We start from the raw sequence: 15397 nt of genomic DNA, 5'->3' as shown, positions 1-15397 counted from the left end.
AATTGGCCAAGTTTTAAATAAATAATGGAGGTGTGACCTGATTGGATGCTTTAATTGCTTCAATTAAATGATTCAATAGCAGGCAAGGAGGAGACAAAAGGAGTGTCAGCCAATTGATTCAATGAGCAGTTTAAGCTATTTACACTGACTTTTCTACTCTATATAACTCACAAATAGAACAGTTCCTTCTGTGAAATACAGGTGCCACACGCAGTTATATTTTATAACCAATTACTGATTTTTCTTCTGAAAAAGTTAAATCATTCTAAAATGGTTCTCATCTCCCTCCATTGTTTCCTTCTCAAAAGTAATTTTCTTAAGAGTCAAGGAGAGCGCGGGAGCTAGATTATGTTACACCACACACACACATACGCACACACACACACGCTCAATATACAAATCCAATCAAACCGAGGGAGTGAACTTGTCTCCACTCAAACTGGATCAGAAAGAAGCGGCAAAAGAAAGAGTGACGCATAGAAGCAGGGAGTGTTGGCAGTGCAGGTCCCACTCCAGTATTGTAGCTCGCCTTTCATCAATGTCCTTGAGAGGGACATGAGGAAGGGAATGATGAAGAAGGCTGGAGAAAAGAGAGACAGGAGAAAAAGGAACTGGAAGATGTAAGACGCCACAGAAGAACAGAATAAACAACCACGGCCACACTGCCTACACATTTCCTTAAGTTGAAGTAAAATAAGTTTCAATTGTTTCTGTGTTCTTGCAGCTTCGTAGGAGATTATTAATCAGAAGATGGAACTAATAATTACCCAGCTTTTTATGGCAGATAGAGGAATAATTCATGCAGCCAACAGGCCGTGTTGGTGGCGGCGGCGGCGATGACTGCAGCACATTTAGTAAATATGCAAAACAGCCTTGCTCTGCTTTCCTAATTGCCCCCATTGTCCCACCGCGTGCCCTTATTAAAGCCCGGGAACTTTAAGTGTCTTGCTGACAAAGTGATAAATTGTTGGGGTGCCAAGGAAAACTGTGGCAGAGCGGGGACTGCACTGGGGTCTTGACTTCATTAGGCTATGCAGAAAGAAAAGAGGGATGAATGAGAATGGACATGAGGTGCTCAGTGAACTGATGGCAGTGGTGGTGGGGGTAAGAGAGATAGATATAAACAAAGTGGAAGTGGAAAGAAGAAAAGGAGAGATGCTGGCTACTGGATAAAGAGGTTTAGTTCGGAGAGCGTATTGTACTATTAGACCAAAAAAGCTTAGTTCAAAGCTTATGCATTCATTCATTTTCTGAACCGCTTATCCTGACAAGGGTCGCGGGGGGTGTGGGGCAGCTGGGGCCTATCCCAGCTAACTACGGGCGCCAGATGGGGAACACCCTGAATTGGTGGCCAACCAATCGCAGGGTACCAGGAGAAAGACAACCATTCACGCTCACACTCATACCTAGGGGCGATTCAGAGTGTTCAACCAGCCTATCCTGCATGTTTTTGCGATGTGGGAGAAAACCGTAGTACCCGGGGAAACCCCACGCAAGCCCAGGGAGAACATGAAAAATCCACACAGGACCAAGACCGGGATCTGACACTCGACCCTAGAAGTGTGAGGCCGATGGGATAACCACTTGGCTTCCTGAGTATATTGTTAATAACATACCAATCTAGGCGCAATGTAATACGAGTCAGCATTAATGGGCAGTAAAATCATAGATTACTATGCACAGCTGATCGGCCAGTGCTAAATGGGGACCATTAGTCTAACTTTGAATTATTCATTCAGCATGCTGGACATGAATACAGTCCTACAGAAAAAAAAGGAGGATGCCTGTGGATTAAAAAGCAGACCTTTACGTGACGACCGATCAGGCAGTGAAGAGATCAGCAGCATCACAGAGAACGGATGTTTCAAATAAACACCTGAGCGGCATTAATTGATCGTGACCTCGGTGGCACTGAATAAACATGTGATTAAGTGGAGACAAAATGACCTTAATAACCTCACCGGATGAGGGGCTTTGTAGAAGCATAGGAGGGATGCTAAGGTTGATTATTATTAAACAAGTTCGATTATTTACAATAATCTTAGTATGTTAACAATCCCTCATTTTAATGAAATGCTAAACATTTGTTTGTCAACAGCATTAAAAAAATGATGTATTAAATTAATGTTAATAAAATTAGTTTTTTCCCCCAGATTGCAATAATAAAGTCCCAAAAATGTATCACAATGAGGTTGTGCATATCTCCAACACGTTGTCTTTGTTATTGTTGTAAAATAGCTACCCTTGCTTAAGGAGTTTAAAGAGCCTGCTCCTACCTCCCTTCACTAAAGGTAAAAATGCTGCTGGGAAGTCAGTGATCCAAAGCGTACGTTAACAAATTTACATTTAATTTTAGCAGAAGCCTAAAGATATTTTGTGATAAAATATATTAACAAAGTTAAAATATGACTTATTAACTAAGTGTGATGTTTTTTTTGTCAAAAGTAAAAGATGGTGTAGCTTTAGCAGTAAGCCCTGAAGCGCAGGATGTTATATTAATGCAGCAGCTGGGGTTCACATGAGAGGCTAATTTTTAATTTCTTCACATCGTTCACTTCTCTTTTCGTTTAGCCTCAAGCACTTTATAGGATTTTTGTCCTTCCCTCTTCTTAGCACGTTGGCTCTTTGTCTCTCTGTCACTTTTATTCCCTTACATTCTCTCTGAGGTAATACCTTGTCTGCAAGGATGAATTTAGCAGCAACATTGCTCGTTTGGTCCTTCACACACTAGTCCGAGGTAAACAGTAAGATTATGTAAAGACATCTTGAGTGAATCTTGATGAAACTTATGCTGCTATAAAATTTTAAAACAGATTGCATGGTGTAACATTTTAGCTATTTCTGTGTAGTGTGTGAACAAACTAATGTAGTGCTTTAAAATGACCATGTCTTAAAAGCTTTGTCAAAATTAATAGAATAAGATTGTATATTGCTGTGTGGAATTCATACTCATAGGTTTAAAATTTTAAAAATACATTATGAAGGTTGTTCATGTGAGGGTTGCTCTAGGAGTACAAATTATACATTCTTAGACCTCTGATAATGTTTAAACAAAACAAAAATGGTGATGTCACTTATATTTTGATCTCTGGTGCATGTGATAATGGGTATACTGACACTTGATTGGCTGAAATTGTACTTCATTAATAAACTATCTGCCCCATGTCAGGCAGCCAGTTGCAGGAAATATGTATTAAATTCTGTATTTTTTCAATATTTTAAACCAGATTCATGTAAATGTGTTGTTTTACCAGTTTAGAAATGTGTAGTAATTTGAGACATCTAAAAAAAGCGACATGACTACATTATTATGTCATGTTATTCTGGTGAGTCTATGACTTTTATACAATTGTACACATCATTTTCGATGTATCTCCCTACTCCTTTGTATATTACTTTTTGAATAAAGTGTTAAATTGTTGCAAAAGTAAATGTTTTCAGATATTGTTTGAGATTCTAAAATAAAGTTGTAATTAATTTTCTCTTTACCTCACTATTTCGTTTGTTCTGCATAGCCTTTGTAGATAGCTTTTCCGTGAATAGAAGCTATGGATGTACTTCCGCACATAGAATCCTCGCCACCTTCGCTGGATCTAGTGAGAAGGGAGGCATGGAAGAAAACATTACGTAAATAGATGACCGTATTAATGGCCCGAACAACAGCCCTAAATCACACATCATATCATTAGGCATTCTCTCACTGTCATGATGGAGGGACAAGTCAAGGTGGGATGGACAGCTGTCACGGCTCCATATGTTTTATTGTGACGCTGCAGATTGATTGTAGGGACTGCAGATTAGCCTCTCGCGCACACATCCACATGTGTGAGTGGAGCATTGGGAGGCAGAAGCCTGGATGTCCTTCAGACTAATTAGGAGATTAAAACAACAACGAGTAAAATAATCATCATACTATCAGACCAAAGAATAGGAGAGACGACGGATGGAGGATGGGGAAGAAAAACAACAAAGAGCAAAATGAGAATTAGCATTGATCTGCCAGTCAATAGATAATTTTAAATAAAGTAATTGCCGCCTCTCAAGTTCTTGCTGACCTTTGTTGACAAGTGAAATCGATGCTGTTGAATCTGATACAAATCCGAGGTGCAGCATGTAAACATTGGTTTCTATTACGGCGCTAATACATAATGCTCCGTTAGCTAGCGTGGCACCATAAACTGGAGGGGAATGACAAAAATGATTCAAAGGAAATGTCACAGGGGGATTTGAGGATGATTGTTTCTCCCACTCTGTCTTTTCGCTTCCATTCACGCGCCACCAAATATTTCTTTGGCAATAAAGGCTTGGTGAGTACCGTTGCCCTTCACTGATTCGTTCTTGTAAAGGGTCACTGGGACTGGATTTTAGCCTTATTCGCATGCGCATGCACTCTTGCAGAGAATGCAAGTGAGAGGCCAAACGCATACCCAAGTTTTGCAACACAAAGAGAGTTCTTTTACTTTCTTTGCCATTTTGCTGCCAAAACAACAACAGGAAAAAATGAAAAGAGTGGCACTGGCCATTATTGGTCAAGGGTAATGGCAGGAGTGCTCCTATAATGTTCATTTTGACTTTAGTTTTACGGCAATGTGAGGAAATCCAGACAAAACCCTCATTAATTTCAAAAAGTGAAACACTAACTTTGGGAAGAAAAGTCATATTTGGCCCTTGTGGCGTTTCAAATTAGGTCCTTCTTACATGAACCGCAGAGTCAATGAACTGCTCCATTCGCGTTTACTTTCCTTCCATTAAAATTGCTATTGTGCTCTAAAGGAAGCAGTGATATTTTATATGGGCCATAAAGGCGGTCTTACTTCACTTTAAGAAGCTTCTTCTCAGCTGCACATGGTGACAGCAACCCTTGACCTTTCGTTTTAGTGACCTTCACAAGCAGTGTCTCCTTCTGGATTCATGATCAGCTTAATGTGGCATTCACTGAAATAATTGGGTGGTTAATTTGGGTTGTTTTTCCAATAAAATTGTGAAATTTAATTTCCAAGCTTGTCTGACAACTGTTCATCTAGCTGGTCAGCTACACAAACTTTTCACTAAGTCTTTTTTTTCCTCTCTGTTGGCCTATAAAACCCCTTCATTGTTGACACAGAAAGAAGTTATTAGCCAAAAGATATTGAATTGTAAAAATACTAAGGTTCCCAAACTTTTGGGGGAAACATGTATGACGTATTTCATCAGTGAAGTTGAAAATAAGACATTTTTAAAATAGATGGTCATTTTGCCTTGGCATCAAGGAGATGAGTCGATTCTCACAATTCACTCTGGATCGGTTGTCCGATCACTACTCAGTGTGTCCCTCCATCATGACAGTATATTTGTTAACAAACACTGCGGCAATATTTACCCTGACTGCCATCGCATTGTAGAAATCCATCTTCATGATAAAATATGCTGCCTGTGAACACAAAAGGAAAAGATGGCGTTACATGTTGTCTTGCAGGGCCTCTGATCTGTCCACAGCAGGCGTCAAAGATAAAGAGCTCTTTATACATAATACATTTCACACAGGCGGCACAGATAGGGCCACTCCAGAGGAGAAGAGATGGAAGGAAAGCAAAAAGACAAAGAGTAAGGGGGGTATGGAGGTAGTGAGAGAGAGTGATTAGGAGGACTTTGTATCAAGGGGAGGACAGTGCTCTTTTAATACACCAACACACGCGAGGGCCAGAAAAATCTATGGCGCTGAAGCAGCGACCTAATGGAGATATATGACGGCCAAACGCTCTCCTCTGGATTTCATAATCAATGACAGCGCTGCCAGAAGAGACTCACAAAAGGCCAGAGAATATGCCGCGGCACACTCACGGTAAATGTGCTGAGTCCACCTCTGGGGGCACATTTTGGGAGCAAATTGGAGCCTTTCATAAGTGGATTCATATCTCAACATATCTTTTATTTTTCCATAACAAAGTGAAATTCATGGAGTATACTTGAAAGGGAGCAGTACATTTGGCTGTGTTTTAAGATGAGGCTTTTATTGAAGGAACATTATTCATGATATTGGCTAGAAAAGGTAAGAGAGTAGAGTGGAGGTTCCCAGGAGATGCATTCCTGTCCTGATTAAGACTTACTTTTTTTTTATTAAGCCTTACTTGCGGTCCCAAAATGATTTTGAAGGTGATTTGGAATTCAACTTCTTTGAGTTTTAGTGTAGGTTCTGCTAAAATAGTCCTACTCACTGGAATGACAGATGATATTGGGGTTCATTTGTACTGTTTACATATTACTCAAATTAGGAACCAGGATACCTCCTAACTGATTGTCAGCCAATTGCAAAAAACATATAGACAAGCTTTCACACACAATTATACCTTTGGAGAATTAGGAGTGCCCCCATCAGCTTATTTAGCATGTTTTGGTATTTGGGAGGAGACCAAAGTAACCAACAAAACCCCTGGGCCATCCACCCTGCTGCCAAGTCTGAACATCGACAATGGAACATATTTAACGTTATTAATTTACTTTTGACCTACCAGTCGGAGGACAAAATATGTGGAAATGAATTGCGATGAATTCCTTATTATGCTCCGGACACTGGATTGAGGAAATGTTCCTGAATTGGACCTCTTTTAACTTTTAATGGGGATCCCTTGAGTAGAGGAATGGGGCCTCAGTGGGCTAATTCAAAACTGCGCAAAATGTGAGTGATTCAAACGAGCGCTCATCTGTTCCCAAACAGCCTCTTTTAAACCCATATGCACGATGTTAGACATCCTTCATCGTTTATTTCAGTGCCCCTGCCGCCATCTCCTCAGTTTTTTTGGTTGTTGAACGTGTCCCAAATGGCGGCTGGCAGTTATGCTTTAGCAAACAGTCAATTTATGGGCATGATAAATAGCTTGTTGTGATACGTTTACAAAACTCAATCCAGGGGAAAATTATATGTGAGAGCACTGGGTATTGGATCCGGTATCAACAATCTGTTCAATTAAGAAGCAGTTGGAGGCAATATGCCGAAAAGGCAGCCTTGTTTTACTAAAGCACACAAACGCCAGCACACGCGCTCACGCACACGCCTAATACATCCATTTGCCTCACTCTATTCCTCAGCGCACTTGTTTTAAATGCATCCCAGGAATTGAGATGCAGATAAAATTCCATCACATATTACATCATATTTCCTAAGTGCTAATTTCCCAATGTGTAATGAGAGAATTAGATTTCTTAAGGTCAGATGCAGTGACCTAGGCATATAGCAATTGAATTCTAATGCATGCTATCATAACTGAATCAATACGTCTATAGGTGTTCCTAGTTCTGGCTTACCATAACCATTTGTCTGCAACGTGCCCTTGCTCTGAAGCCCCGCCATATCTTCTGTATAATGACCGCTTGCTCGTGCAGATGCCTGTCATGAAGTCATATTGGGAAGAGGATTAGATGGGTATTTTGTGTGGCCGAAATGAGGCGGAAAATTTTAATTAAATTGTGAATCTCTTTGTTAGTGTGCAAAATAAAACCTAAAGTACATGATCATCAGCAAGAGCTGTGAATGGAAATAAAATAAGGTGAAAGAATGGCAATCCTGCATGAGATTCATATAAATTGGGTGCAGATTAAAAGGGAAAAAAATCACATATAAACTCATGGAACTTCATTGATAAGCAAGGAAAACAGTGATTTTTTTGCTTTCGGCTCACAAGCGTTATGATGTAGAAGAATTGAATTAAAAGGTCACAGGATTGTAAATGTAACACACACACACACACTGAAAATTGCTGCTCCTCCAGGCCTTTCTATCTTGCCCGATGAGTCTCTCTCCCCCTTTATGCAGCGACATACATTGGTATTCATCTTCAAACATACTCTAAATGCAAGTCCATTGCAAATCTCCACCTTCAATGAGGCCATCAATTTCCAAAAGGCCATTTATACACCCAGAAAATCAATGCTTATAGTAGGATAGCACAACCCCAGAGTTGCACTTAGGCAGCTAAAATTGTTGCTAATTATCCACTTAACGTATTGATCAATTAACTAAAGTAATCTGAATTAACCTACTGTCTGGAAGTTTGTCTGCTGACCCTGCAGAATGATGCTGGGGTCACAGTACAGAACAGGCATGGAGAGGGGCAAGCGGCATTTAGTCCTACAATTATGGGAGTAAGCCAGAAGCAGGGTATTCCCTGTAAATCAACATAGCCATCCCAGCTTAGATGTTTAATAAACCCAGGAGGAAACTTAGAAGCTAAAACGGCAGGGCCAGCTCCATGAAATAAAAGTATATAATCTGTCAGCGTCACATGAGAAATTAAAACATGAAACTCGAGCTTACCTGATGTAAAGGCGCACCCTGCAGCCTCGAAACCATTTCTGAATTTGTAGTGCAGCCCTGCTTTCCTGCTGCCTCTTAGCCTCATCTAACCTGAAAGGAGGAAAAACAACAACTTTTTTTAAGGAAAAACAAAACACATTACCCTTCTTGTGTGTGTATGTGTGTATATATATAGTATTTTTTTTTTCCATATATATATTCCATATTTACCAAATAGTATAAACTATGGCTTTAAGATTGGGTTGGAAAAAAAAATCTAATTTGCAACAAATAATAGACTCACGGTTGACTTAAACTTTAGGTTGTAGCTACTGTAAATCGTACACAAGTAAGTAACACACAAATGACTAACCTATATTAGGTTATTTTTAGCGGTGAGCTTTAAGCTTATCTTGCTGGAACGTAATAATAATGGTAGAGGCGTGCAACGTTAGCGATACCTTGATTTGTAGAACTTTAGCTTTCGGAACTCTTCAAGCACGCATTGAATCTGCTGGAGTTCCGCCATGACAATTCGAGAGTTTTGTTGTCATGGCAACGCAGGTGTCAATCAAACACTCGGCTAAGGTCACTTCCGTTTTTAATGTTTTGCATTTGTTTACGCTGACGCTAATTTCCCCTATTTTGAATGTACAATATTAAGCCTATTACGCTAAAGTGGGATAACATCAGTCCCTAATACTCGGTAGGCTAATTTTTAATGCATTATGTTTTTCGATCGTCCATTGTTTTTGTATCGTGCATGTTGATCATGTTTGTTACGTTTGAATTTTGCAATATCAATATCTACAGCAGCAAGTAGCATGTCTACAGCTAATTTTAGACAAAATCTGCAAAAGATTTAGTTGTTATCTTTTTAAGTATAATATACGTATGTAAAAAACGAAACGGTAAAAACCTGATTTAGATAAATCTATTCGATATAATCATTAAGTTACTTAAAAAAACATCAAGTGATGTTCTTTGGTGCAAAAGGAAATCAGTATTTTTTAAAAAGTACACAAGAAAAGATAGTGTGTTCAAACATAAAAATAAGCATTTCCTGGATACTTAAACACATTAAAATAAATCTATATGTAATGCAGGAATGATAACATATTTTCTGAAGTATAGTTTAAAATTCCTCTTCTGTGGATGCAGATTGTGTGTATTGATTGATCTGCCAGTCCGCAACTCTTCCATTCCCTTCTATCATCCATTTTGCCTCTTTGCTGACAGTATCTTCATCTTTCCCTCTTCATCATGCAGTTATCAGTTTATTTCTGCCCGCACTTATTCGCTCATTTCACCAGTCTCTCTTGCTCTTCAGCTATATTCACGTGTCAAAATAATCCCAGCGGCACTTCTGTGTGTGCAAGCAAAAATACAGTATTTGTCTCCTCTACGTATTATGGATTATTCCTTAAATCAGAGTTCCTGTAAAGCTTTTCTCATAATACAAAATATTTTATCTCCTGGGTTGAAACCTATCATAAATATATTATTCATTTCTATAAAGTATACATAAAAAAGGACATAACATTATGATAAAGATAACAGCGGGCAAGAATGTAGTCAAGCAAATGGGACTCGATACAGACAGGATTTTACCTGAGAAAAAAATCTGCATCTGATTTTTCGCTAGTGCAAGTCTAATAGCGAGATTTAAATATACAGAAGAATCCCATCTAAATTCTACTGGTAATGCATTTTAGTGTATTGGATTTGGTGAGAGCGAACCTGCCGACCACTGTCCTGATCCAAAGTTTGGAAACCTCATCTTCCAACAAAAAATGTAGGTATCAAATAAATTATGTGCTGAACAGTATAGGCATACCTGATGATGTGATCTTAAATATCATCTCTCTTCTCTCTGTTTTTGTCTCAGGCTAATTTGCTGACCAAGGGCCACGGTGGATGTGAAGACTTGAAATAATCTGTCCTACCTAGAGTTATGACTACAGGGCAAACCCGCTACACTTCAGCCCATCCATCGAGTGGGCGGCGGGAAGGTGGCCGTCTGGATAATTACTGAAGGTATGTGTTTGTGACAACACGGCACCGACACTGAATGCGAAGTATCGTTTTCTGACAAGACTGTGATGATGGCAGCAAGCCATTTGTCTTGCCATCCTGCTGATTAGGTGTCACAGGTGATGTTAGAGGAAAAGTATACCGATAAGCCTTCTATTCATGGCCTGTCTGTACTTTTTCTTTCACCTCAATATTGCAAGCAAACTCATGCCAGTGCAGAAAAACATGCAAAAATGAAAAGTGACAAAAAAAGAACCAAAACTGCCTTTTGTGCTAACTTAGACATGGAAACGGGTCTGACTGCTCAATTCAATCCAAAGCAAATAATAAGATACACAAACATCAGTTACATTGAGCATATGCTCAAATATTGTACCCATTATTAATTGAAAATGTAACTAAACAGTACTTATAACGTTTTATATAGCTTATACAGTGGTTAAGTGATCTTCAAATGAGTGTGATAGTAATAATAAAAATCCAACATACTTTTATTAAATTTTATATATTTGGGAAAACTTTTTCTGTACTTTCTTTCGCTACATTCATGATTAGGCTGAAAGAAAATGTTTTGTTTTCAAAGTGAGTCAGTCATTATGCAGCATTACCCATTTATACCCTCTCGCCTTTGCTCTGTCTGCCACGTGCTCCATCGCGCCATACGGGGCATGTCATTTAACATGCCTCCAGTCACCTCTCACAGTCAGGAAGCTCATCCAACCAGTCATTCTCCATGCCCATTGTTCCTAAATGAGGGCCATATGCACTGTGGCCAGCACCGGTCATAAAAAAAAAGAAAAAAAAGTGCGCACACACATTTCTGATATAGTGACAATGTCGGTCTATGGATGAGTATATGTGTGAGCAAGACTGTCACACTCCGTTCCCCACTGTGCATGAATCATTATTGTGTGTGGCGGTGTATGAGTGATTAGGGGTGTGCGTATGTCTCTGTGTACGTGCCACAGTGGGGTGCAGTGAGTGGAATGTGTGTTTCTCGGCAGGGCCAGTTCGGCCATTATTATTAAACATCTGTACACTGCACATTAATCCCCCCACTCTGACGCTCCTCTCTCTTGCCAGGGATCACTTAATTGAAATCCATAATGACTCTTTCTTCTGTTCATTCCTTCAAGAAGGCAAAGCAGAGATGTTTTGTGTGTGGATTTTACCAGACTATCAGCTATCGAAGTAGCTTTTACCACCTTTAAAACTTGATTGAACTATCTATGTAAAGAATAAAAACAACAGGTATGCTGTTTTTTGCCTAGGTCTTATCCACATAACCTAACTGTAATCTCTCATTAATAACTTAATAAATAAAACACAAATATAACGTGAAAAATGAAATAATGTTGGTTTTAATTTTGACCCAACCAATGTGATATTTGTGGAATCATTTGTTTTTGACAGTAGTCACAAAGTACTTCTTCGTCGTTGAATGGAGCTAAAATTTGTGAAATAATTATGCTTATTATTTGAGAGACAATCTGAGAAATTACATAAACAATTGTAGTTTAAATTACCAATTCACAGTTGTGCTCCAAAGTTTATGCACCATACATGTAAAAACACATTTATATTTAAGAAGACTTTAATTGCATGATAATAGATCAAAACAAAGTGTCCTAACACAATTTAAAAGAAAATCCCTTTTTCATACTTCACTTCTGTGTCCGTTGCTAAACTGAGTGAGCTCTGATTGTGAGCATTCCTTCAAACTAAAAGCTCTGGTCTAAAAGTGTTGTTCTTCCTCATTGAGGAAAAATGTGTCCTCATATTTTATGCCTAAGGCTTCTGTTGCTTTTAAACCAATTTAAAGCCATCTCCTCTCCACCCATCCTCTCCAAGAACCCCCCCTAACCCACCACCCTCCCACCTCTCCTCATTTCCCATCCTAATATGCTACTAATGGATAAAAACCACGATTGTGCCGGTAGAGGAGAAATATCATACCTTTATTAGCTCACCTATACACACAGAACGGGGTAAAGCAAAAGGGAGAGAGAAGTAATGAATTGAGCATTGTGTAAAATAGTTTAATGCTGGGGTGGTTCATCATTATTTGTGGCGGATTGTGTGCAGACAGGGGTGATCCATTAGTGTGGTCGTTTCCATCTGTGTTTGTGTGTGTGTGTGCGTGCTTATGTGTGTCCCACCCAGAAGGACATTCACTGCTGCCGGCCTCCCTGTCACGATGAGAGATTCATCGGCACACATGCTCACACACTGGCTACAGTACACATGTGGCATTATTGTCCATCATTATTCCTCTCATTCCTCCTTTCAACAATTTGTCACTGCACTGTCTTGTGTTGACGCACAATCACACAAATAGATTCATGTCGAGACATGTTAGCTGTGTGTGTTTTTTTGTGGGCCTGTGTATAGACAAGAATTAAAAACAAGACAACATGACCAGGCAAACGAAGCAATTTTAAGCTCTAAAAATATGGAGAACATGTTTTTGGACATCTCTATTCTATTCATTTTTAGAAAATGTTGTCTGAATTGAAACATAGGATTCTCAAATGGATGCTGTATTTACGTTGGCCTGCAAAATATAAATGCATGTTAACTGCCATAATGTATGTGTGCTATGGCCGTGCTTTTATGTATTTACTTACCCATGACTTTCATGATTCTTGTGCAAATTATCATTAGGATTTGTTTTCCTCTAAGTTAAGAGAAAAAAGTTAGAAATACCTCGAATCTGGCCAATAAGAGTGGATCTGAAAACTGAAGCTTTATTTGAAAATTCAACTGCAAAGTTTCTTGCTGACCACTTTTGGTTTCTTATTGACAGTCTGTGCACCACTCTTAGAGTTACACGCGGCTAAGGCAACAATTACACGGCTCAACACTTTCAGACAGTCAATGTATTTACAGTATGTGATGTATGGAATATTGACATTCCAGAGGGAAATGTATTATATCATGATCAAAGAAATAAGGACGTCACTGGACGTCAATTCAGCTTCACCTAATTGGTTAATGCGTGGTAGGCTTCAGAGGTGGCTAGACCTGATGGCGAGTGTGCGAGCGTGTCAGATGTCCTCTGGCATGCCTTGCAGAGCTAATCATAACCACACAGCAGAGATTAATGAAGTCAAGAGCAATCAGTCCTGACACACAAACAGCATCATGCTCATACAGGAAAAGTACGACACTGGCTCAGATAGACCGAGTTTTTTTTTAATGCACTGACATGTGGAGTCATTTAATGATTAATGAATCACTTCTTGTGTGAACATTTACAGGAACATCTGTTGTTATTGTCAAAGTTCCTTTCTTCATGCTTGCTTAACTTAGCCTCGCTGTTTATGCATCATATTAATTCTAAATGGTCCCATTCTAAATGGTGACTTTTATATATTAACTTTTATGTATGCCCATCACGTGTACAGAACAGTTAATATAGAGTCCTGTAGGCCTACCGAAGACTCAGTTTGGGGAGTAGACTGGACAAAAACGTGCAAATTAGCCACCCACTATTAGCCAGTCAGGCATATCAAGCCCATCTCATCATTTCTATGTGAGCCTCAGGCAGGCAGTAATGGCAATGGACTCATGGTAGCTGGGGGCGCACCTGCCTTTGGGCCACTGTGTTCCCCTGACAATGACTCCCCCCACAACCAATTACGCAGTATTTTGGGGTCTTTGGTTGTGAGTGTACAGGACCACCACCAAAACTATAAGGTACAGTGATGACATTGCTATCATAGTTGAAGACCAGCAATGTTTGTGCCCCCTTTTCACATTTGTAGAGAGGGGAAAAAAAGAAGCAGGTCAATGGCAAACTGCATTCTAGCTCCTTGTTCAGAGCTTTAAGTCTCTTATCCAAACCTTGACCTTTGAGTCCTTTGGGTCTCTGGGCATTGTTCGTAGGCCACAGAAGCCCCTGATGCCATTTATCTGTTTGTGTGTGTTTTAGGAATTAAAGTGATTGTAGGCTTTTTTTCTATAGAGAGAAAGGTAGCACAATTTGCAATGACTTTCTGGAAGTGAAAGCAAGGAATGGAATTGGTCCGTTCTTTTTAAACAGTAGAGGGTAATACGTTCTCCAATACAAAACCAAACAACTGTACTGGTTTCAAATATTTCAGAATAGAAAATATCTGTAACCCATTACTAAAACAAATCAATGTGCTATATTGTTTCAATGAAAGGAACTTCAGCTGAGGTGCTGACAAAATGATGGCCTAAATATTTAGAGAATGAAATTATGTAAAGTATAAGGTGTATTATTCTATTTTTGTCAATGGAACTGAATCGCTTCTATTGATAGTCAGTGTGTTGTCAGGCTAAATCCAAACTCTTGGTGGTCAAAGGATACTCAGGTCACACTTAAAATGAGAAGTAGTAGTTAATAGTTGCTGCTGGTGACCACACGATAACACGCATCAACAGCCTCCCATTTGTGGTTTGCCTTGTGTGTCCAAAGAACTTTGGCTTTAGCCAGTTTGGCCATTATGCACTTATTCCTTCATAGTGTGCAGTTAGATTTGTTTTTCCAACTCCATATTCACAGCTGAATGACTACCATGATTGAGCTTTTACTTTAAATGTACCCAAGAGGCTTTGTTTGGTAATATTTTGTAATATAAAATAACTATACACATTCTCTTTAATTAATAAGAAGACAACAGTTGTAACAGTCCGGGAATTTTATTATTGCCTATGCAATGTCTCACATTTTGTGTGCATGTCCACTCCCTCACATCAAAAAGCCTATTCATTATAGAAGCAATACAAAAATCGAGTAAACAAAATCAACCTTGTCCACAGGTGACTGGGCCTGGCCAAATAGCCTTTCATCATACAGGTGTGTATGCTAGTTTACACATTATGCTTTGAATTTAGATGGAGCAGGACTCCGGCTGTTTTGATAAGCACATGCGGCTTTCTGCCAACTCCACCAAGCATTGAAAATGTGGAATCGGCTGGCTTGCCTGACTTGAAAAAACTGTATGGTGCACAAATCCAACTTGTAGAATTATCTTGGGAAGTCTTGTCATGCCTCTTCCAGGCGATTTTTTTATGTAAATTTGAGGCTTTCACGTTTTTCTTTCTGGTCCAGGTGACGCCATCATC

General features: G+C 39.3%; 1 protein-coding gene across 4 annotated transcripts in view; it reads right to left on the bottom strand.

Annotated features, from left to right (window-relative positions):
* Positions 1 to 8845, bottom strand: part of spata17 (spermatogenesis associated 17) — a 62510-nt gene extending 53665 nt beyond the window's left edge. For 3 of the 4 annotated variants that reach the window (XR_013297852.1, XM_077590668.1, XM_077590660.1), the window contains exons 1-5: positions 8731 to 8845; positions 8291 to 8380; positions 7282 to 7363; positions 5360 to 5410; positions 3490 to 3593 (exon numbers count right to left, since the gene is read on the bottom strand). Coding sequence is in view for 3 of the 4 variants with exons in the window: in XM_077590668.1 (XP_077446794.1) it covers positions 3490 to 3593; positions 5360 to 5410; positions 7282 to 7363; positions 8291 to 8380; positions 8731 to 8798 (395 nt within the window). In the remaining variant the exon portion in view is untranslated. Of the gene's footprint in view, positions 1 to 3489; positions 3594 to 5359; positions 5411 to 7281; positions 7364 to 7724; positions 7841 to 8290; positions 8381 to 8730 lie in introns of those variants that run through there. The other variant, XM_077590681.1, reaches the window with a different exon arrangement.
* Positions 8846 to 15397: the final 6552 nt, after the last annotated feature.

This window comes from Stigmatopora argus, chromosome 2 (genome assembly GCF_051989625.1).
Source record: "Stigmatopora argus isolate UIUO_Sarg chromosome 2, RoL_Sarg_1.0, whole genome shotgun sequence".
NCBI classification, from domain to species: domain Eukaryota; kingdom Metazoa; phylum Chordata; class Actinopteri; order Syngnathiformes; family Syngnathidae; genus Stigmatopora; species Stigmatopora argus.
This window is presented reverse-complemented; position numbering and strand designations above follow the sequence as displayed.